We start from the raw sequence: 24208 nt of genomic DNA on the forward strand, positions 1-24208 counted from the left end.
TGAATAAGTGGGACTGGTCTTATTCCTTTTCTAACTGGGATCCCTTCACTTACTTCAAGACAACTATCATATCCCTCATAAGTCTTTTCTTCTGGCTAAACATCCTGAGTTCTTTTGATTTAGTTTTCAAATGATATGACATGATCTCAAATCATTGTTAACATTCTCTAGGCATTCTTCAGTTTGACAATATAAATCCAGAGTGGCTCTCAGAACTGAGTGTAGCAATGTAGGTATGGTCTAGGTGATTAGAAACTACTTGGTCATTATTTATACTTTCTTATTTGACATAATTGCTTTATTCTATGACTCTTGGTCCTTAGCAGCAAATGCAAATCTGCTTTAGTTTCTTATTTTCTTTCTTATTTTCTTCCCAGACTGCCTTTGTTTCTTTGGAGTACAGTTTCTTCAGAATCCTCCACTTAAAGTGGAGAAAAGTAGAATTTTGTTTGGTTAAAGATTAATCTAGTCATAAATATGTGATCAAGAAGGACCTTTGTTATTAGTGTATGAGTGTGAAAACACATTTTAAAAGTATGACATAATTTTTTTGAAATTGTGGAATATATGTGCTTATATACATATTGTAGGGCATTAAATCTTGGTGAAGGAATCAGAGTATACTTCCATGCAATTCTGTCTCGGGATTTTTCATTTGATCCTGTTTGTGATAAAGTGTCCATAAGAGGAGGAGAAGGCTTGTGTGAAAATGCTTGGAGTAGTTGTGTCTGTGAGATGAACTGCACAAAGTAAGTACATTTAAAAACTTTTTGGAAGAACCATTTTGAAGATGAGGCTAAAAAGGAATCATAAGAGGGAAATACATGTACAAAACTGGGTTGATAAAATTGATTTTTAAATAAATTTTTTTCAAGCTTAAATTTATTATTTTCATTCTGAACTTATGACTTGTATTTTGACAGAGAGTAAATACATGTAGGAAATATATCTTTCAACAAAAATATATTGCTATTTGGGAGAAAAAGTACTAAAAACAAAGTAACTAAAATATGTTTCTTTGCCATGTTTCACACCTATTAAAAGTTGCCTGTTAAAAACTCAGAGCAGAGGGCCTGTTAAGTCTGAAAGACAAAAAGCATGCTAACATTTTGTTTGAGAAATTTCTACAATTTGAGATTTAATTAAATTCAGTAAACATTTATTAAATGTGCTATGTACAAGTGAGGCACTGAGTTGCTTGGTATATAAGGAAGGACAAAAAATAAGAGTCCTTGCCATCAAGAAGCTTACATTTTATTTGGGGGATATAATATGGAATATATAAGTACAAAATATGTTTTAGTAACAGAAATATTGTATGATGAAGAACTGTGAATGACAACTATTCTCAGCAATACAGGGATCTAAGACAATCCCAAAGGACTAATGATAATGAATACTATTTGCCTCCAGGGAAAGAACTGATATTGTTTGAATATAGAGTGAAGCAAGCTATTTTCCACTTTATTTTATTCGACTCTTCCTGTACAAAATGACTAATATGGAAATGTTTTATGTGATTACACATGTATAACCTACATCCCATTGCTTACTGTCTCGAGGAGAGAGAGGGAGAGGGAGAGGGATAGAATTTTCAACTCAAAACTTCGGAAAAAAACAAAAATAAGAGCAGAAGTTCTAGAACAAGAAGGCAAAGTAGAAACAGAAAAAAAATCCATTGATCACCACCTGAAAGAGATCCCAGGAAGAAAATACAGAAATATCACAGCCAAGTTTCAAAGCTCCTAAATTAAGGAGAAAATATTGGAAGCAACAAGAAAAAAACAATTTAAATATTATGGAGCTACAGTAAGGATTACACAAGACCTAGCAGCTACTATTTCGAAGGAACATAGGTCTTGGAATACTATATTCTGTAGAGCAAAAGAACTGGGGTTATGACCAAGGGTAACTTACCCAGCAAAGTTAAATATAATCCTGAGTGAAAAAAAAGAATGTACATTTTATGAACTAAAAGAAAAACCCCAGAACTTAAGGGAAAATTTGACATGTAACATCTAGGAGAAATATAAGGTAAATATTAAAGACCAATTATAAGAGACTTAAGGTCAAATTGTTTACTTTGTATATGTGAAAGCATTAGCAGTATTCTAATGATTGTTATTATTTGGGTAATTTGAAAGAAAAGCATGAGTTGAGCTGACCATGATGGGATGATTCTTTAAAAAAAATAAAACAAATCTGTATAGGGGGAGATGAAAAGGAATAATTATCTCAAACATATGAGCATAAAAGGAAAGATTGATATAGAAGAAGCTAATGGGAGGACGGCAGATAGTGCTGGGACCTTACTCTTGCTGGTAATGGGTTAAAGAGGGAACAACATCTAGAAGGATATAAAAGTCTTCTAAATTCAGAAAGAAATAAGAGGGCAGGGGGGAGAAAGGATAAGGGAGGGATTCGTAGAGGGGTGGGTAGGTTAAGGAATGGGGGTGAGGTAGTGGGTAGAAGTAAAACACATAAAGAAGCATAGGGTAAATAGGATGAGGATAGTGAGCAATAATAGGAAGAAGTAAAAACACCACAAATAATTATAGCTTAGAATGTAAATGGGATGAACTTACCCATAAAACAGAAGTGGATAGCAGATTAAAAATTGGAATTCAACAGTATGTTGCTTTCAGGAAACATAAAAGTGAGAGACACCCACAAAGATAAAATAAAGAGCAGGAGTAGAATTTAGTTATGTATGAAAAGCAAGGGTAGTAATCGTGACTCAGACGAAGTTAAAGCTAAAATAGATTCAGTGATAAGTGAAAAATAGAAAAACTATACTATGTGTCAGCTATATTAGTCATTTAGATCAAGCCTGTACAACCTGCTGCCTGTGAAAGGATTTTGAGTGACCTGTAGAAAATATAAAGGATATAAATACAGGCCTGCATAACATACCGCATGTGGGCTGCTTTGGCAGGCTGCAAGAGGCCATATGTTGAGCAGGCCTGTGTTAAACCATTTAAAGTACCTAGACAGTATAGTATACCTGGCAAAACAGACACAGGAACTATGTGAACATAAACGTAAAACACTTTTTATACAAATAAACTCATATCTAAATAATTGAAGTAATATTTATTGTTCATGGGTAGATAAAACCAATACAATTTTTAAAATGACAATTTTTATCTAACTAATCTATTTATTCAATGTTATCTCAATTAAAATTATTAAAAAAATTTTTTTCACTGAGTTAGAAAAAATAACAACAAAGTTCACTTGGAAGAACAAAAGGTCAGGAACTTCAAAGAAACAAGGGAAAAAGGATGTAAAGGAATTAAATTCAGCAGTATCAGACATTTAATTATAAGATGAGAGTATTCTTGAAGTGTAAGAAGGATAGGATAATTTCTATTATTTTAATTAAAATTTTCTTGTATAAATGAAACCTATGTAGCTAGGAGTAGAAGGAATGCAGAAAATTGGGGGAAAAACTTTCATAGACCATCTCTCAAATAGGACGTGATTGGGTTGAAATATTGCTGTGTTGTAAGAAATGATGAACTGTTCATGTAGAAAAACATGGGAAGACTTGGACTTATAAAGAAAGATTCTAGCCACCTAGATAAAGAGATGATAGGAGGAAATAAGCATAGAATGGTCTTACACATATGTGTATGTATATGTATGTTTATAGATATCTCTGTATATATGTGTGTGTATTTATGTGTGTGTATATATATATATATATATATATATATATATACACATACATATATATGCTTAATTGCAGCCTTCTTTAGGGTGGTGGGGGGAGGGAGAGGGAAAAATAAAATAAATAGTGCATGGCAGAGAACAAAAGAAATTCAACAAGGAAGTAAAGAAAAACTGGGCAGTTTTGAAAACAATGTGTAGTATTTATTATAAAAATTTTCTTGAATTGGAAATTTACTGTTTTATATTGAATCCTTTTTTATGGTTAGCTGTGTATATAACAATTTTTTTCTTTTCTCATTTTATATTTAAGTTTAAAGTGAAAAAATTTCCAAAAAAAACAAATGTTAAAGAATTGTTTTAGCATGTAATTGGGAAAAAATAAAATATATTTTAAAAATTATGGGGGTAGGGAGGAGGGAAATCTTTGTCTTTTTGTTATATTAACAAATATCAACAAAAATATAATGTTACTTTATAAAACTTAGGGATTTTGGAAGCAATATTGAAGTATTTAAGCATTCCTACTTCTTTTTTTAACCTTTCTTTTTAAAAAAAATTGCTCTAGTTTTAATTCATGGAACAAACACTTCCATAACATAAAAGTTGATTTGCATAGGAAACCACAAATCCACTATGTACAACTTGTTATTCCTTTTAAATATATAATTAAGTTATTGTGTACATTTCTTTTGTTTTTCTCCATGCCCCCCCCCACCCTAGAGAGGGCTACCATTAGACACAAATATACATACATATATATAATATGTATATATAAAATATTCTCTACATAACTTTTATCATTTCTTTCTCTGGATGCAAATAATGACTTTCCTCATATGTTCTTTATAGTTTTAGTTAATTTAGGTATATATAGTAGATAAAATGACTTATTCATGCAAAGTCATTCTTAAAACAATATTACTGTTACTATATACAATGTTCTCTTGGTTCTCCTCATTTTGCTCTTCATTATTTCATACAAATCTTTCCATGTTTTTCTAAGATTGAGCTCATCATTCTTATAGCACAGTATTATTCCATTACAATCATATACCTCAACTTGTTCAGCCATTCCCCAATTGATGAGCATCCAAGAGTTTTCCAATTCTTTGCCACCATAAAGAGAGCTGCTATAAACATTTTTGAACATATAGATTTTTTCCTTTTTCCCTAATCATCTTTGGAAATAAATCTAGTAGTAGTATTTCTGGGTCAAAGAGTATAGGCAGTTTCATAACTTTTTGGGTGTAATTCCAGATTGCTCTCCAAAGTGGTTGGATCAATTCACAATTCCACAAACATTGAATTTGTGTCCCAATTTTTCCACATCCACTCCAACATTTGTCAATATACCTTTCAATCCTTTTAGCTAATTTTGTAGGTGTAAAATGCTATCTCAAAGTTGTTTTAATTTGCAGTTCTGTAATATCACATATTATACAGTTATAATATAAATTATACAAATTTACAAATACAGAATTGTACAAAGTAATTTCAGGGTGGGGAAAAAAACACTAAGGACTAGGGGGAGGATAGAAAAAGCCTTGTGTAGATGGGACATGCATTTTAATTTGAAGGGAGTTGGTTCTTTAACGGTAGCTTTTTGTGTTTTTTTTTAACATTTATTTTTAGTTTTCAACATTCACTTTTATCAGAGTTTGAGTTTTAAATTTTCTCCTCCTTCCCCTCCCCTGTTCAAGACAGAGAGTAATCTGATGGAAGCTATACGTATAAAAATCATATTAAACATATTTCCACAATAGTCACATTGTAAAGAAGAATTAGAACCAAAGGGAAAAACCATGAGAAATAAAAAAAACAAACAAAGGAAAAATAGTATGCTTCAATCTACATTTAGACTTCCTTGTTCTTTCTCTGGATGTGCACAGCATTTTCCATCATGAGTCTTTTGAAATTGTCTTAGATCATTGCATTGTTGAGGAGAACTAAGTCTATCAAAGTTGGTTATTATACGATGTTAGCAGCTTTTTTTGTTATGCTTGTAGAGAACTGGGTGAACATGGATTCCTTATTGAAGGTAACATGATGATTTCCAAGAAACAAGTGCTAAAATCTATCCCTTACAAATATTATATCGTTCATGGCTCAAACCAGGAGTATGAATTCATATACAAAAAACCTTCAAAGTCTGGACAGCATGTCAACCGCTGTTTGTTCATAAGTAAATCATATCAGGAATCTGGAGGTAAGCTGCCAACTGATCTTTTTGATTATCTCTATGAATTACAGTTCATTAATCACTTGACTACTTTTATATTTTCAACGAAATCTAAAGAATTGATTTTTAGATTATCTTTGTTTTTTAAACATGGTATAGTGGACAGTGTACTTGATTTGGAGTCAGGAGTGATTTGTTTTTGCATCTTGCCTCTAATACTTACCTGTTTAACTATGAACAAGTTACTTAACCTCAGTTTTCTCATCTCTGTCATGGAAATTATGGTATCTATACTACCTGCCTCACAGCATTGCCTTTTCTAATTCCCTTAATGTTAGTGCCTTTTCTCTGAGATTAACTCAAGGTTATCGTGAATATATCTTATTTGAATATGTTGTTTGTATGTTGTCTGCCCCATTAGGCTGTTGATCTCCTTGAGATAAGGGACTATCTTTTGCCATTCTTTATATTAACAGCACTTAGCTCGTATATTTGTCTAACAAATACAGTAGACACTTAATAGTTGTTGACTCGATTTGACTTGGTCACATTGGTCTACAAATTCAAATTCCATTCTCAGTATTTCTCACCTTTTTAACCAGCATTTCACTTCCCCAATTAATTTTTCTCTTGCCTTTTAATAGGCAACAATGAGAAAAACAGTCTGTGCCACTTTGGTCTTTAGTTTCTTGCCCAAGATTTCATAATTATTAACCAAACTTTTGAGGTTCCTTAGGCAACTCTGCTTATTAGGGCAGTCCTAAGTAAAAGGGACCATGAGTTTCTTTGGGAAGGATTTTTGATCATGTGAGTCATGAAGAGGTTTTTGAATTATTAAAATTGATACCCATCTTCACCCTTGTCCCAAGTTTCTGCTGTTTTTCTTTTATATCTGTTGCATGTTAGTCCTTGTAATGTACCCTTATAAACCTTTCTACTTGCTTCTTCCCCCCAATGTATTGTCTGCCTGCTGATGGTTTCTCAGCTGTATATCATGTCTAACGTGACTTTTAGCTATTGTGACATTTTTAGTTTGGGAGACATAGTTTCTGAGTAATTAATCATTTTATTAATAATGCTAGTGTATTATTAATAAAAAGGTCAGTGACACTTGAATACCAAAGAACCCTCATACAACCCACTCAATGCTTATATGTCCTTGGAAGGGAATATATAACTACTAATAGGTGAGAAATTTAAATACTCCATTACTTAGTTGTTTGGAATATAGAAAGGACTAAAATTCTAGGGTAATTAGCTCAAATCTTTTTTAAAAATTAATTTTAGTTTTTACCATTCACTTCCATAAGATTTTGAGTTCTAAATCTTCTCTTTCCTTTCCCTTCCCTCTCACCTTCCCAAGACAGCGTTCAATCTGATATAGGTTCTACATATACATTCCCATTAAGTATATTTTCCCATTAGTCATGTTGAATTAGCTCAAATCTTATACCTGCATCTCACTATAGTAACTTAGATGTGCTCCAGTAATAAAAGATCTACTTAGTTGTGTTTATACTGAGCACATAACATGATTATAGAAATTTGCCATGAAACAATCAACGACATAACTATGCAGTAAGAGAATAATGCTTCCCTAACTTCATGTCAATTCCAGGCAAAAGTTATATGGACAGCCAGTTGCATTGAGCCAACCTTCAAGTCAGCCAGATAGGATATTTTCCATTCAAGAGGAAAGTCATGCTGGGGTAATTGAGTCAGGGTAGTCCTACCTCAGCCCATGCCAAGAGTTGCTCTCTCAACTTTTCTCGTGTGCACTCCACCTGCAGTTCATGAATGTCAACCCCAAAGGGTTGCTAGCATCATAGATCATTGGCTTAACAGCATTCCTTGATGATCCTACCTGGAGTCAGACTCTGAACATTATCAGTGACAATCCCATAAGGTCTCAAATAGCAAGTTTTAGTATTCATAGCTTTGGGTGGATTCAGCTCTCAAGAGTCGCATATCCTTGATAGCAAATATTGATTATAATCTCACATTGGTAACAGTAAGAGATTTATTGTGAAAAATCACAGCCTATTGTGATATAATTAGTGCTCGTGGTAAGTAGATGCTTTTTTATCCCTAGGTTTAACATTATACAAATGATTTTGCTTTAGAATACTTAATAACAAATAACAAAAGACTTGGGATGGGATGTATAAGATTGCATACAGAGAACAGCTTATATGAAAAGTTATCTATAATAAAACATGTTCAGTTATTAACTAAGATCAAATGAACATAAATATAGCCTACTGCTCTCAGAATCCCTTTAAATGGGAGCTTCTTTAAGGTGATTTAAGTCAGAGATCCTCAAAGTTATTTGTCCTACTATCCCCTTTAAAAAAAATATTCAATGTACCTATTGAAATCTGCTTTCTTTAACCTTTTAATATTTTTAAAAAATTTGCATCATTTCAAAAAATATAAAATATTTTTTAAAAATGATGTATCTCAAATGTAATAATTCATTGTAAATTTGTGTTTTATCCCTGCCTTGAAATTTTGATGATGCAATATTATGTCATGTAACCACATAGTATTATATTGTAAACAAGTACATACTCTTGTGGATGCATGCTGAACTTCCCAACGATATGTGACAAGCCAGTCTGCCAACACTTGCTTGCTAAGGCTTGTTGGTGGACTTGATCACTGATAACTTGCATTTTGTGTGTTTATTTGGAAAATAATGTAATCACTACAATTTTAACTCTGTGACCTAACAGATGAAATATGTACAAATGGTTTTTCAAAGTTTCCTTCTTTTTATTTCTTTCTTTATGCTTCCACCAACCCCTTATTTTTATTCAATGCCCCTAATTGCACCTGAGGTTTCTATTCCCCTCCCTTCCCCCAATTGTTCCAGCGTCCCCTGTGGGGTGGTATCACTCAGTTTGGAAATCTGTAGTTTAAGTAGTAACTACTTTAAGTAGTTTCCATGCATTTCAGGGCATGCTTTACACACAGGTTCCAACCTCAAATTAAATAACAAACATAAGTAAATTCAGATTTCCCATTAAGGTAACACAAGATAACTTATAGTTTACTACTCTCCACTAAGATAACTGACTGTACTGAAATCTTCTTCCTTAAAACATCAACAAAAGAGGTTCAAGACTTTAACCTCACAACTTAATAGATTCACATCTTTATTTCACAAGCTTCTCTACCTTTTGTGTAATTATTCTGATGTCTCATCATTTTGAAAGAATGAGATGCTTTAGGAACTAAATCTTACACATATGACAGTTTCAGACACTAAGTTAACTCTTGTTTAGGTCATGGAATGGCTGTAAATTTGGCAAGATCTTTCCCACTTGCAGCTTATTACAGAAATTTAGATACCTTGCTATTAATCTAATTAATAGATCTAGTATTGCAATGTTAAGCTACCATGGTTTGCTTACCCTGATAATAGAAATTTACTATGAGAGTTAGATGCAGGGATATGGTTATAATAGTATCAAATCTGATCCTCAAGGCCTACACCACTATAAATAGGCTAGTATATGGAACCAGATGGACAGATTTCTTATATGGGAAAATGAATTAAGAAAGTCTAGGCCTTCCCAAGGTAACCTCCCTACCTTATTCCGAGGGATAGGTATTCACCACCCTTATATCTCAGATGTAGCTTCCATTGAGCTGCTGGACTGCTGACATTTTTTTCTTAAAGCACCCATTTAAAGTTGACCCAGGGACACAACAAACGTAAGAATGAAACTCAAAAAGATTATTCAAGGTCCCAAAAAAACTTTCTCCTTGAACAGTAAAGTCTCAGTAATCACAGTAGGGCTAGACACAGTCATTAGCAATACCATCAAATTATGCAATAAATTAGCTTCAAAATAAATTTATCAGGTCTTCTAAAAGTCACACAAAAGTGTTTTATTTAAACATATGTACAGAAGAATTTTCTTTTACTTAAAAATTCCTTCCTAAAAGTATTTCTCTTTCTTAAAAACAGCTTAAAATTTATCTTGATATAAAAAGGTAATCATTAAAATCTAATGAAATAAATCGTTTGGAAATCTCTAAACTTACAGCTAGCTCTTACTCAATTTTAAAGGAAAAATAAATCCTTAAAATTGGAGTTTATCAAAAATAAATTGATGTAAATTGTCTTGAAGTATCATAAAAAATCCCCAAAAGTACTATAACAAAATAAATTCCTAATTATTACAAATTCCTAATTACCACCACTCTCTAGTCAAAACTTGTTTGCAACGGGGAAGAGATTTTGTTGTTCTAAGTGAAGCAATGCCACAAATACACCCAATTAAATTAGCCTTATCACAAAAAAGTTTACCAGGCCTTTAAAAGTTTACTCAATATTTTTTTTTTTTTTGTCTTCTCCTAGAGTATGAGCTCATCCTGGTATAAAATATATCAGTAGAAATCAAGAAAATAATTACATTCTGGATAGTGAAGTGATAGTTCACTTGAATTCCTAGAAAAAACAACACTTGACTACTTGCTGTAAACATCCAAATTAACACGTGCACACACACACACATGCTCACACTCACACTCTCTCTCTCTCTCAGACTTACTCATTCACTTACTCACTCTACTCCACATCATAAGCAGGCCTGAAAATTTCCACCCCCATTTTGTGCAAGGATTATTTATATCCTATTGACTCAGTAGGAATTCCACAACACAGAAAATTCTTGCACAGGATTGATAAGTATTTGTTACTAGATGCTTCCAAGAATCCTTATAAGTTAATAAAAATGACTTTACAATGTCTTTTCTTTGTATCTTTTCTCACGGATAAATCAATGACCAAGTTTCCTTTTAAAATACTTATGTAAATACTTCATAGGTTTCAACATTGTAAAAATAACTCCAAATAGCTTAACAATCTTCTCATTTTTAAAAGTAATGGCCAAGTAATTTTAGAAGAAATTCCCTCTTAAATATAGATGAAATTGAAAGCTTGTAAGTTCTTAACTACAATGCTTCAGAATATTATGGCATGTGGTCAGCAGGGCTAAAATGACTAACAGCTTTCTAATTCATTTTTTTAACCTTCTTTTAACAGTACAATTCTTACTCTAATAACATCCAGATTATAAGAGAAGTTGCTTTTCCAACAACATAGTTACAAATTTCACAGTATAAGAAAATTTAGAAAAATAACACTGTGATAAATAATATTATTTATTTGAAACTTGAAACAAAACTCATTACCAATCAGGTGGCTTCAGTTTAGTTGAATGCATTTCCAATTATCTTATGCTGAAAATCATTCATCTCATCACCGTAGGTATTGTATACTGATCACATCTAAAATTCTAAAGCTATCAAATATGAAGCAATTACGTATAATTAAAGAAATAATAAAAAGAGTTAACAATAATATAGCAGTTGCTCTTTACTAGGTATTGTGTTAAGCACTTTACAATCATGTGACCCCCATAATGTCCCTGGGAGGTGGGTGCTATCATTATCTTCTTATAGAATAATAAACTGAGGTAAACAGACATAAAGTAACTTGCTTGGAGTCACACAGCTAATACATTTCTTTTTTTTTTTAATGTTTAACAATCACTGCCATACAATTGCGATTTTATCCCTCCCCACCCACCCCCCACTACCTCCCTCCCTCCCCACGACTGCATACAATTCTGTATAGATTCTACATATACTTTCCTATTGAGTATATTTTCACTATAGTCATGCTATGTAGTCAGACTAAGATAAATGAAAGAATCCGTATAACAAATCAGAACATGATACACAAACAGATACACATACACAAACATGATCTGCTACATTATGTGAGTGACTTCCATATTTCTCTCTCTGAGTGTGGAAGGCATTTTGCCTTGAGGTCCACCATTGGGATTTTTTTTTTTTTTTCAGAAGTTCTTGTGTTATTACAGAAATCTAAGTCTACCAGAAAAAACTCTCACACACTGTGGTTGTTGCTGTGCATAAAGTTCTCCTGGTTCTGCTCCTTTCACTCAGCATCAGGTCATATAAGTCCTTCCAGGCCTCTCTGAAGTCTTCTTGTTCATCATTTCTTATGGCACAATAGTACTCCATTACATTCATATACCATAATTTATTCAGCCATTCCCCAATTGATGGACATCCCCTTGACTTCCAGTTTTTGGCAACTACATAGAGTGCTGCTATAAATATTTTTGTACATGTGGGACCCTTTCCCATTTTTATGATCTCTTGGGGATATAGTCCTAGTAGCGATATTGCTAGGTCAAAGGGTATGCACATTTTTGTAGCCCTTTGGGCATAGTTCCAAATTGCTCTCCAGAATGGTTGGATGCGCTCACAGCTCCACCAACAATGAATTAGTGTTCCAACTCTCCCACATCCTCTCCAGCATTTATCATTTTCTTGTTCTGTCATGTTTGCCAATCTTATAGGTGTGATGTGGTACCTCAGAGTTGTTTTGATTTGCATCTCTCTAACCAATAGTGATTTAGAGCATTTTTTCATATCATTATAGATAGCTTTAATTTCTTCCTCTGAAAATTGCCTGTTCATATCCTTTGACCATTTATCAATTGGGGAATGACTTGTATGATTATACATTTGGGTCAGTTCTCTATATATTCTAGAAATGAGGCCTTTATCCCCGAGCTTAGCTGTAAAAATTTTTTCCCAATTTACTACATCCCTCCGGATTTTGGTTGCATTGGGTTTGGTTGTGCAAAAACTTCTCAGTTTAATGTACTCAAAGTTATCCATTTTGCATTTCATAATGCATTCTATCTCTCCTTTAGTAAAGAATTCTTCCCTTCTCCATAGATCTGATAAATACACTATTCCTTGCTTCTCCAGTTTATTCATGGTATCAATCTTTATACCTAAATCATGTACCCATTTGGACTTTATTCTTGTGTACGGTGTCAGGTATGGGTCTATGCCTAATTTCCGCCACACTGTTATCCAGTTTTCCCAGCAATTTTTGTCAAACAATGAGTTCTTATCCCAGAAGCTGGGGTCCTTGGGTTTATCAAACAGAAGGTTGCTATATTTCTTGCCTACTGCATCTTGAGTGCCACTTGTCTACCTCTCTGTTTCTTAGCCAATACCAAGTGGTTTTGATAATTGCTGCTTTATAGTACAGTTTGAGGTCTGGTAGCGCTAGGCCACCTTCCCAAGCATTTCTTTTCATTAGTCCCTTTGATATTCTGGACCTTTTGTTTTTCCAAATGAATTTTGATATTATTTTATCCAGCTCTAGAAAGTAATTGTCTGATAGTTTAATTGGTATGGCACTAAATAAGTATATTAATTTGGGTAGAATTGTCATTTTTATTATGTTAGCACGGCCTACCCATGAGCAACTAATGTTTTTCCACTTACTTAAATCTGACTTTATTTGTGCAAAAAGTGTCTTGTAATTGTGTTCATATAGTCCCTGGGTTTGTTTTGGCAGGTAGACTCCTAAGTATTTTATACTGTCTACCCTAACTTTAAATGGGATTTCTCTTTCTATCTCTTGCTGTTGGACTTTGTTGCTAATATATAGGAATGCAGAAGATTTGTGTGGGTTTATTTTGTACCCTGCAACTTTGCCAAAGTTGTTTATTAATTCAAGTAATTTTTTACTTGAATCTCTGGGATTCTCTAGGTAAATCATCATATCATCTGCAAAGAGTGATAACTTAGTTTCTTCTTTGGCTATTCTAATTCCTTGAATATCTTTATCTTGTCTAATTGCTACAGCTAACAGCTAATACATTTCTTAACACCAAATAGCAATTGTCTTTTGTATTAGGTTCTGATTTACCATAATTATCCTGATAGGAGAACACACTCAGATCACATTCTGATTTCCTTCAGGACAGATTTCAGATTAAATCAAATGCAGATTTATAATTGCTAATGGTAACATTTAACTCTCCATGGCCCAGTACTTTCACCACTTCAAAAGAAAAACTTTATTATCCATAAATTCACATTTCTTTTTTAAAAATCAAGTGGTGATGATTCCTAGCTTTCTGTAACCTCATTCTCTACTTTCTTAAGGAACTGTATCAGTTCTGAATCCCCTGCCTCCTTTACCCATCTTTAAGACTTTTCAGATGAGAGACTGGCCTAAGTATTCAGCCTCCAATTCCCAATATAGACATATACTTAAAAATACACATAAAATTTCACAAACAGTTTGAATTCACTCCTGTTATCACTAGGTTAGCTTCAAGTGTGCTGGGCTAAGTGTTATGTTATCGCTTTTGAAAATTCTTACCCTGAGATTGTAGATGACTGATCTCTTTTACCAGGCAGATAGCTCTAAAGTGTTTGTTGGCAAGGTATGGCCAGTTATTCTAGGCACAGACACCTTTGAGAGCTTTTCACAGAGGGAATTAATGAAATAATTCTCAGTTTGAACAGTGTAAGGAAATCACAGATTGAAATAACCAATAATTTTACCATATCTAATATTTATATGGTGTTAAATTTAATATGGACCTCCTACAGATTTTCCTGAAAGATGGATGGACAGGACTAATCAGATTCTTATCTGACCTTGCTCATAGTCCGAAGATGGTTAAAGATTGATTTCTGCAAATCTTTTCCTTCACAATTTCAAGTTCTTAACTGAAATCAAATCATTATCCTTTAACCTAAGCATGGGGCTAGATCCTGAAATCTTAAAACACTGGCAATCTAACAGTTACCAATCTGCCACAAAATCAAGAATGCAGTGTTACTGATTTTTATTTTTTTCTTTATAAAATATTTGCTCTCTTAACAATTAACATATTGACTTGCAAGCCAATTTTTATTCTAAATCTTTCTCCTTATATAGGAGTCAGACTTTCCCATCAGAAGCTGGTGCATAGACATCAAAGGCAACTTTTAAGGAACTTTAGAGGGGCTTGGAGCATGTGGTCCTGATATTGCCCTGTTTTCCATTTTTATTACCAAGCCTGTTAACAACTTACAAAAGGCTTGACTGCCTGCTTAACAATAGAGATCTGTTAGTTGCCTAAAAAACAGTTTTCCAAACTAAAATTATTAATTAAATTACAAATTAAAAATTCAAATTACTCACCTTCCTTTCTTTCCTGCTATTCTTCACTTTTCAAAATCTAGAAAGTTAACACTTTAACAGTTTACAAGCCAAGAGAGTTTTATTTCTCTCACATCTTTCACCATCATTACTTATAAAAGCAATTTTTACAGTGGTAATATACATTTTAAACAATTTTCTGAAATCCTAAAATGATTGCATTTAAGGCTATGATAGACAGTTGATCAAATTATTGATCAAAGTGTCTTAACAGACAAAAGACATTTTTATAGTTTTAAATACATTAAATACATTTAAATACATTGCCCTAATGTCAGATTGAATGACCAAAGACAGTCCCCTAGATTTATTTTTAACATAATCTACAAACTTTAGCTTTGGGATTCAGTTAGGCCTGAATTCATCTAACTTTGTAGTAACCAAAAAAGTTGCTCTTAATTATGTACATTTACCACAGTTCTTTCTTTTACTCATAGAATGGCACCAGTATGATGATATAATTTGTATGAAGCCCCATAAGAGTGTGATGACGAAGTTGAAGGATATGCTTTTTCATGACAACACAAAGATGGTGGTAAATGGAAAGTTCATTGCGGCCAAAATTATGCTGGAGAATATCTTCAGTATCCTTAGTACCTGGAACACCATTAATTTGAAGAACTTTTTCAGCCAGTTTTGTCAGTTTTATTTTGTGGTCAAGAAGCCTATGGTTTATGAAGACCAGTCAAAGGAATGGACATCTTTAGGATATGGAGAAAAAGAGGTATTCAGTTACATAGATTTGCATTTTCTAGATTAAGTGTAAGCTTTATTCTTAGCTTTATACTACGCACAGGAGTTTCATTTTCCTCCCAGGTGTTACCACCTGATATTTTACTCTTTTTTTCCCCTTCATACTCTCTCATTGAAGGAGACCATAAGATGCCTCCTTCCCCATCATCAACTTTGGTTTCTGCTTCCTACCTTTTCCAGGGCCAAATTTGCTCAGATAAAATTATCACAGAGAATTTTAGGGGAAGAGAGCCCTCCCATAGCTGCTTTTTCTGTTCTTACAGTGATGGTCTAGCCTGAGCCTTGCATGACCAACACACTGAATATGGATGTTCTTCTGAGATGTATTTGAGTCTTATTTTGGGCCTTTGTTTACCTAATAGTGGAACGTTATTATTATGTGTGAATGTTTTTCCTTACAGATTCTAAAGGTTGGGGTTGGGGAAAGATTAACTAACTAGTATTCACGGTCAGGTCAAATGTAAAAAGCATTTTATTTCTTGTCTATTTTTCCAGCTGTTGCTTGCAATAAAAACTCTTATAAAACCTTAAAGTCACACATATTCTTTAGTGGCAGAAAGGAAGGAGAGAAGCTGCTAAGCTATCTTATTTCCAGGAGGGGCTTATGGAAGGAGAGTCTCTAGTGAAAAAGAAAAGCAGGCAGGCCATATTGTGGGGCCCATCAGAGTATCAGGACAGGAACATAGCAGGTTAGAGCTGAAACAGACCTTTCACTCATCTAATAAAACTCTTATTGTCTATTTCTGAAAACTGAAGGCCAGAGTAGGGAAACAGCTTGCCCAGGGTCACAAAGGTGATAAATAGCAAAACTAGCTTTGGGACCCCAAGGTTTTCTGACTCCTAGTTTCAGGACCGAAGGGTAACCCAGGAACCTTGATGAGCAAATGTCTTGTTCATTCCCAAAGGCATTGGTAATAGACCTCAGCTCCTCACTGTCCTTATTCCACTCAGTCCCTTTCCCAAGCTATGGGAGCCACCCACCAATAGTAGTGAAGAGCAGGGTGAGTCCTTGATCTTGTGGGGGTGATGATGGAGATATGTTTCCAGTAGTAGATGAAAATACATTTTCCATTAAAAACTGTTAAATATAGTAGTTATGTTTTACTATGGTAGTTAGTATAATAACTTACTTTAGTTATATTTTGCATTAACTAGACTTTTATAGGCTAGGTTGGAAAACTAATCATTATGTGTAACATTATTGTTATGGAAAAATGGGCTCTGAATTTCTAACCTCTTACTAACAACTTTTTGTGTACCAGAAGTTGGTTTGTAAATTTATGACTGACAAATTTTATAAGGGAACAGAGGAGATTAAGGAAAATTATATAGATTACTTTGACCCATGAGGTATAATTTCTACTATACTATTGGGTACATTTCAAATTTTCTCTTTTTTTATTCCATTTCTCAGACCCCAGGGCTATCCAAGTGAAAGTTATACAGCTTATTGGTGCTTTTGAAAAAGGCAGAGAAAATAAAAGGAGACCCCAAGTTGAATGCAACTTTTGTTTACTAAATGCAATGACCTATGCTAGTTTGGGGGGAATACAAAGAGGAAAAACAACAAAATCTCTGCCCTTAAGGAACTTTCAGTCTAATCAGCCTTAGATGTATAGCTACCTAAAACACTGAGACACCTTACTAAAGCGCATCACTAAGACAATGGGGAGAAATCTACCTGGTTACAATTTTCTACCTCCTTCATGTTTCTCAGGCTACATATTGCTTTGGGAACCTCTCCATCTTTCTTTCATAACGACAATATAAGTCAGAGTAGAAATCAGAATCCATATTTCTTGTCTTCCAGTCCAGTGTTAGTTTTACTTCACTGGGATGGTTGGGGGATGGACTATTCAGAATATTGTTGAATATTTTCTTTAATTAAAGAGTTACCATAGATCACCACATTTGACATGCAATAGAGATGGAATTACTTCAACCTATTGAATATACCAAATATGCCCAGATCTTCACTTAGACTACTTTTTGATCTTGGGCAGATCATGTAACTTCTTTGAGTCTTAGTTTCCTTCTCATTAGGTTAGATTAAAATCTCTAAATTTCTTACAACTTTTAAATTCTGTGGTATATGACATTGCAGTAGATGGATTTGAGCCTTTGCCTAGACCAACTTGATTTTTATGTCACTACCTACATAGAATGTGGCCTTGGTCTGTTTGCTGTATCCCCACTTACTCAGTAGTAAGTGAGTGGAGTCCATAAAGAAGATTTTCTCAGTTTGGTACAAGAGTGAGGCATCACTTTTTGACATTTTAAGTACCTATCTGACTATCCTCTTCTATGGCTGTTAATCTATAGCTTCTGGTGTTATAAGGGCTACCACTTCTGCTCCTGCTATCCCTGATGCTTAAGTATGATTAGTTTATGGGGAAGGAGAACGTAGAGAAAGGGGAGGAGATAGGTGGCATTAAGGTGTATCATCTCCACTTAACTATCTTGGTGATGTGGCATGGCATATTATAAAGGATGTTAGTTAACTGCCAAACTGAACTGCTTGGAGTCTCATCTCAGTCAGCAAGGACCATAACCCAGTTAACTCCAGAGGAAAATACTGATTAAACTGTATCTTTGTTTTCTTCTTTCATTTAATGGGATTAGGTGAAGCAAGTATTGTGGAACCGCCTGAAATCGTTATTTTTGGGTGAGAACAATGATGATTCTTTTTGGCCAGTGAAAAGCAAGTTGAAAATGGGAATAATTATCCTCATGTTAGCTGAAAATTATACATTTCCTGCCCTGGAAGAAGACCTCATCTCATTATGTAAACTTCTTTGTTTGGACTCGATTTCAAGAACTGACCTTTGCCAAGAACTAAAGGACATAATACAGACAAATCTGAAGTATGTAATATGTACACATGTGATCTCTGTATGAATGGTCATCTGTCTGAAGAGCTTTGCCAGAAGCACCTTTGCTCTTGAAATGATGACTTGTTATCTCTTTAGTCCACCTTTCCTTTTTTGTTGGTATTACATTTGATCTCTAATAATCAATTTGCCTTCTTTATAGCATTTTTTGAAGGTATGTTTGATTTGATGCAGAATGGAGCATAGCCTTCTCCAAGAATCATTGTTAGCCAGAGTCAGCAGTTCTAGCTTATTTGTATTGTCAAATTTAGAAAGCCTAGACAAACAAAGAGTATATTTGGAAAATAGTGCACATTATGTTTAGATAGATGTTCTACAGGCAACTTGGAATGTCACGGTTTTGTCATATCACATTTTCTGCCATTATGTCATTCCAAGAGTTTGGTTCAAAACCTGTAATAATTTGCTTTTCACTTAAACCAAAGAGTTACGGTAGGGATATGGGTTTGGAAATAACTCCTAGAACAGGGCTTCTCAACATGGGTTCTGTGAACTTAGATGGGAAATCAATGACATCTTTGTTTTCACTAATCTCTAACTGAAATCTAGCATTTCATTTACTGTTTTTGAATACAGACACCAAAATCTGAAATAATTTTAGAAAGAAATTTGTTAAGTGTTTTAGTAGAGGAGAGGGAGCTTAGAAAGGGAGTGGCTCTCTCCACCTAAATTCTGCAAGATTTACATTATGTAGGATTTTGTCAAAGCTTTCCCTCACAGGAACTCCATGTTTCCCTTGTTTGCAGTTAAGCCATTTTGCCAAGAGGGCAGCCTGAAAGCAAGGTAGATTGAGAGAGATATGTAGTAATACAAAAGGTAAAGTAACCCAAAACAAAAAAGGCTTTGGGTGGGTCACGGGCTTTGGGGAATCAGAAATACATTGTAGCCATCTCTGGCATTCCTAGAGATTTACTGGGGTCCAGTGACATTCTGGATGTGAACAATCACATAAGGTTGGATTTAGACAATATAATAATTTTTTTAACAAATAATATAATAAATAATTTCCCTCACACCTTCAATTCTTCAAAAACATGATTCTGAGAAGTTATCCTTCTATACTGCTGTACAGAATTTTAATTTAATTTTATTATATGTATTTTAGTCCTGAAAATTCTCAGGACTGATAGGATTGAGAATTATCTGTGCAGAAACACTGATAATCTTCCTTTTCCTTATCTTGTTTTCTGGTTAGCCTGTCTTTTCTCCATGCTTACTTCACTTTTAGAAGGAATATTGTTGGCACTGGAGAAACTTTGAACTAAGAGTCAAAAGATCCAGTTCCACTTTTACTAACCCTTTAATCTTAGGCAGGTCACTTAATCTTGTTGTCTGCATTTACTTATTATTATATATTATTTTATACATAATATGCAATTATATTTATTACTTATTATGTAATTTAATAAAACCTCTCTGGCTCCCCCATAGAGTTATGAGAGTCAGATTAATTTATGTGAAAATACTTTCACTATTGCCAGATATTTTACAGATGTCAGGTTGTGATGGTGAGTTAAGGCTAGTCTTTCTAAAAGAAATAAGCTGTAGCTTTGAGGTCTACTCTCTCCTGAGAGTAACTAGAGATGAAGAGAGATCTGCATTTTTAAAATTTCTCATTTGATCTGTTTTTTCCAAGAACTCAGGTCTTTTCATTCAGAAATAGCTTAGCTCCAAAACTAAAGGTTTTTCAAATATCATTTAGTATCATGGTTATGTAAAGCAACCAACATTAGGTAATATTTGGAATATCCTTTGTGGAGATTTTACATCTAGAGAAGATTTAGTGCCATAAGAGTAGTGATTGTGGACATATATATCATCTTGTGAATATTAAAACACTTTGGGTTCCTAATTTCATTTGATCCTCATAACAATGTTGAGAGCTTAATACTGTGGATATTGTTGCCTCTTTTCCATATAAAGAAATGGGTTTGTAGGGGTTAAGTCACTTGCCCAGCTTATGTAGCTAGGACTCAAGAGGTAGAGTTTGACCCCCAGAAGTTTGTGCAAAATGTTTAAAATCCTTTGTGAAATTGTTATAATTTATTTGCATCTATAGGTTATTATCATAAAATATTGCCATTATTTTTTGAGTTATATATAACTTGAGTTTGAAACTGAAATTTATTCTGTTGATTATATATTGTTTTACATTGTTAGGGCATGTTCTACTGCCCTAAGTTGACCTCTAGAATCTAGTTATGTCATTAAGGAACAATCTAAAAAATTTTCGAAGAGGCTAACTTATTGGTGAACCTTTTGCTATCTATTGAGTGGAGTCTTGCCAATGATATGTAAACTATTTTTACCTACACACCTTGGCTTTTATACATGTTATAGTCTGCTGTAAACCTGAAGGTGGTCTTGATCAGTCACATTTAAGAGATGTGAAAATATCCCTTCTTCTCTTCTTTACTCTGCTATTACTAATACCTAACATACTATGTTATTGCAGATTTCAAAATTTCAAAATTTGCTTAATATAAATCTTATCTACTGTGTGTAGTGTGGTAAGTATATCATTCACTTATGGGGAAAAAACTTACCTCTTCTACATACTAACCTTAAAACTTCTTGAAAACTCAACCCAAAAGGCTTTTACTGATGGGAAACTATATTCATGACTCTCAGCTTGCTTGGAGTTTAGCCAGCTTACATATTCATCATGCTCTAATTCCAAAAGGCAAAGAACACTGTTGAAAACAAAAAAAGTTTGGGAACCACTGTTCTTGACTTAAGTAAATGGACGCAAGTATTGATGGTAAAGCTATGAAAGGGAAGGATCCAGGAGCAATCCTTATTCATCTGGTTTCCACAATGTATTCAGCCGGGCAGAATATATGTTTTCATCACTTTCTTATACACACATACATATTATGTGTTTTAGAGTCCTGACCTTGGGCAAGTCCCCAGATTTTTTAGTCTACTTCCTCATCTTTAAAAAAAGGGGATTGTACTAGATGATTCCCTGAGCTTCCTTCAGTCTTTAAATCTGTGGATATTATGTTATAGTTCTAATTAGCAATTCTTTTTTTGAGGAAAAAGTGTTGGATGTTTCTGTGGTTATCTGCTACCCTTACTTAGTTTGGGATGTTTTTTTTTTTCCTTATTAGCTTGAAAAACTGCCTGATAAATATGTGCCAAAAGTGTATTGAAAAGGATATTTTATTTTGGGTGTGGATTCTCCCTGTTTTGCACCATTTTGTGGAATTTGTTGACCAAAGAAAGGATATCCAAATCCAGCCTCAGAACACTTGGGCTGGTCTTGAGAGCCTTCCCTTCTATCAATTTCAGAAGAAACATGTAGCGTAAGTTATGTGTTAATATTTTCTAAAAAGTGATTTTCAAAGTGTGATTTCTGTTCCACTAGCAGCCCAAGGTAATATAACACAGTATTTATGATTGTATGATGCAATTTGCTGTTTTGATTCTGGCATATTCTAATAATTTACTTGTGATATAAATAGAACAATTTGTTACTACCTTATTAAATTTAATATTTACTTGGATAGGAATTAGATTTGTGATTTTATTGTCATAGGGAACTTCCCAGATGAGGAAGTAACTACTATCAAGGAACTTTCTGTGCAGTTGATAGTCTTAAAGAGCTGCCTAGAGTATGGTGAGCTTCAATGACTTAGTCAAGGTCATATTGTTAGAAGCTGGACTTGAATCCAAGATAGCTCTAGATAAATGCAGATATAGTTATTATATTTTTGTTTCTAAAAAAACACTCATTTTAAAAATTAAATTTGTATATAACAGAAGTTTGCATATTCTTGTATTATGTCCTGTTTTGTTCTTATGATCATGTTTCTTGATGACTTAAGCATAATAAGTCATAAAGAATTTAAATAGTTTAGACATCACTCCACTGATAGTTTATCAAAAAACAGCATTTGAGATTTCAGTGTTTTATTTTCATTGATGGCAAGGAAGGAACAGATGATTTGGTAGTCAGTGGAATTGCTGTCATGGTCTATAGAATTGATAATTTGGAGAATCATTTGCTGAAACAAACTTTCTTGACTTTCCTTCATGTCTTTGTATCTTTGTCAGGATTCATCATTTAGTTGTAGAATTCATCTTCCCTTTATATTTCCTTGAGTCCTAGCATTGTACTTTTTTGTGCTATTTTATTTATCAATTACATGTAAAAACAATCTTAAAATTCTTTTTTTTCAAATTTTGAGTTCTAAATTCTCTCCCTCCTTTTTCTTGCCTGCCCCTATTGAGAAAGCAAGTAATTTGACATAGGTTATACATGTGTAATCGTGAAAAACACATTCCCATGTAAGTCATGCTGTGAAAAAAGCACAGACAAAAAACTCCCAATAAAAATAAAGTAAAAGAAAAAGTATCTTCGATTAGCATTCAAGCTTCACCATTTCTTTCTCTGAAGATAGCACCTTTCATCATAAATCCTTCAGGATTGTCTTGGATCATTGTTGCTGATGATAGCTAAGTATTCACAGTAGATCATCATACAGTATTGCTGGTACTGTGTACAGTATTCTCCTGGTTCTGCTCATATTACTTTGTATCAGTTCATGTAAATCTTTCCAGGTTTTTCTTATAGTACAATAGTATTCCATCATAATCATATACAACAACTTGTTTAGCCATTCCCTAATTGATAGGGATGGGCACTCCCTCAATTTCCAATTCTTTGCCATCACGAAAAGAGCTACCATAAATATATTTTTGTACGTATGAGTCCTTTTTCCTTTTTGTTTTTTATCTTTGGGATATAGACATAGCAGTGGTATTGCTTGGTCAAAGGGTCCCAACATTGTACTTAAAAAAACCAAATACCTTTGCTTTCTTTTTTTCTTTTGTTTTTAATTGTTTTGTTTTGACATCATTTTTAAGTTTTATAGTTTACTTTTAATAGATTTTTGTGTTTATTCATCACCTATATTCCAATGTAGTTTTTCTTTTCCTTTCTCCTAGAGAGCCATTTATTGTAACAAAGAGGTTTTTTTTTTTTAATTTTTAAACAAATTCCCTTTCTTGGAAGAAAAGCAAAAGCTTAGCAAATTCAAAGCATGCTCCACATCTGTGATTGCCTACCTCTGGGGTCTTACATTTCTATGTCATTCAATTCATATGTATTAAGCTTTCAATATTATTTCATTGCATATGGTGCGTTTATGGTGTACGTATGCATATGGTGTACCATCCTGTTTATCTTGTTTATCTATGTCCATTTTTACTGTTTCTTTGTCTGAAGTCATAGTTGCTCCACTTGTAAGTTTTTTTTTAGTTCACCTAAGATAGAATAAATTCTGCTCTAGTCTCATTTTTAACTCTGTAAACTTTTATGTTTCTTGAGAGTCTAGTAGACAAAATATTGTTATGCTCTTGCCTTCTAATTCATTTTGCTATTCATCCCATTTATGTTCATGGAAATTGTTGTCAATTGTTTATTTACCTTCATTCTGTCCTCTTGAACTTAATATTCTCTTTGCCCTTTCCTGCCCTCTTCCCCCCATCCATCACAAAGGAGAAGCCATTGGTGAAAGAAAAGGATTGTAATCACTACTAGTGACCATTATTTGGATTGTTCCACTTTTGCTACACTGCCCCCTCCTCTTTTCAGTGCTGTAAACATTAGTTCTTTCTCTTATTTTTTCTTTTACTTCT

General features: G+C 33.6%; 1 protein-coding gene across 4 annotated transcripts in view; it reads left to right on the forward strand.

The window, feature by feature from the left end:
• Window positions 1-24208, forward strand: part of RNF213 (ring finger protein 213) — a 162195-nt gene that overhangs the window by 26380 nt on the left and 111607 nt on the right. For all 4 annotated transcript variants that reach the window (XM_072645241.1, XM_072645243.1, XM_072645244.1 and 1 more), the window contains 5 exons: window positions 591-749; window positions 5682-5881; window positions 15356-15642; window positions 18294-18535; window positions 21676-21870. In XM_072645241.1, coding sequence (XP_072501342.1) covers window positions 591-749; window positions 5682-5881; window positions 15356-15642; window positions 18294-18535; window positions 21676-21870 — 1083 coding nt within the window. The remainder of the gene's footprint in view (window positions 1-590; window positions 750-5681; window positions 5882-15355; window positions 15643-18293; window positions 18536-21675; window positions 21871-24208) is intronic.

The sequence above is a fragment of the Notamacropus eugenii genome, chromosome 2 (genome assembly GCF_028372415.1).
Source record: "Notamacropus eugenii isolate mMacEug1 chromosome 2, mMacEug1.pri_v2, whole genome shotgun sequence".
Lineage (NCBI taxonomy): Eukaryota > Metazoa > Chordata > Mammalia > Diprotodontia > Macropodidae > Notamacropus > Notamacropus eugenii.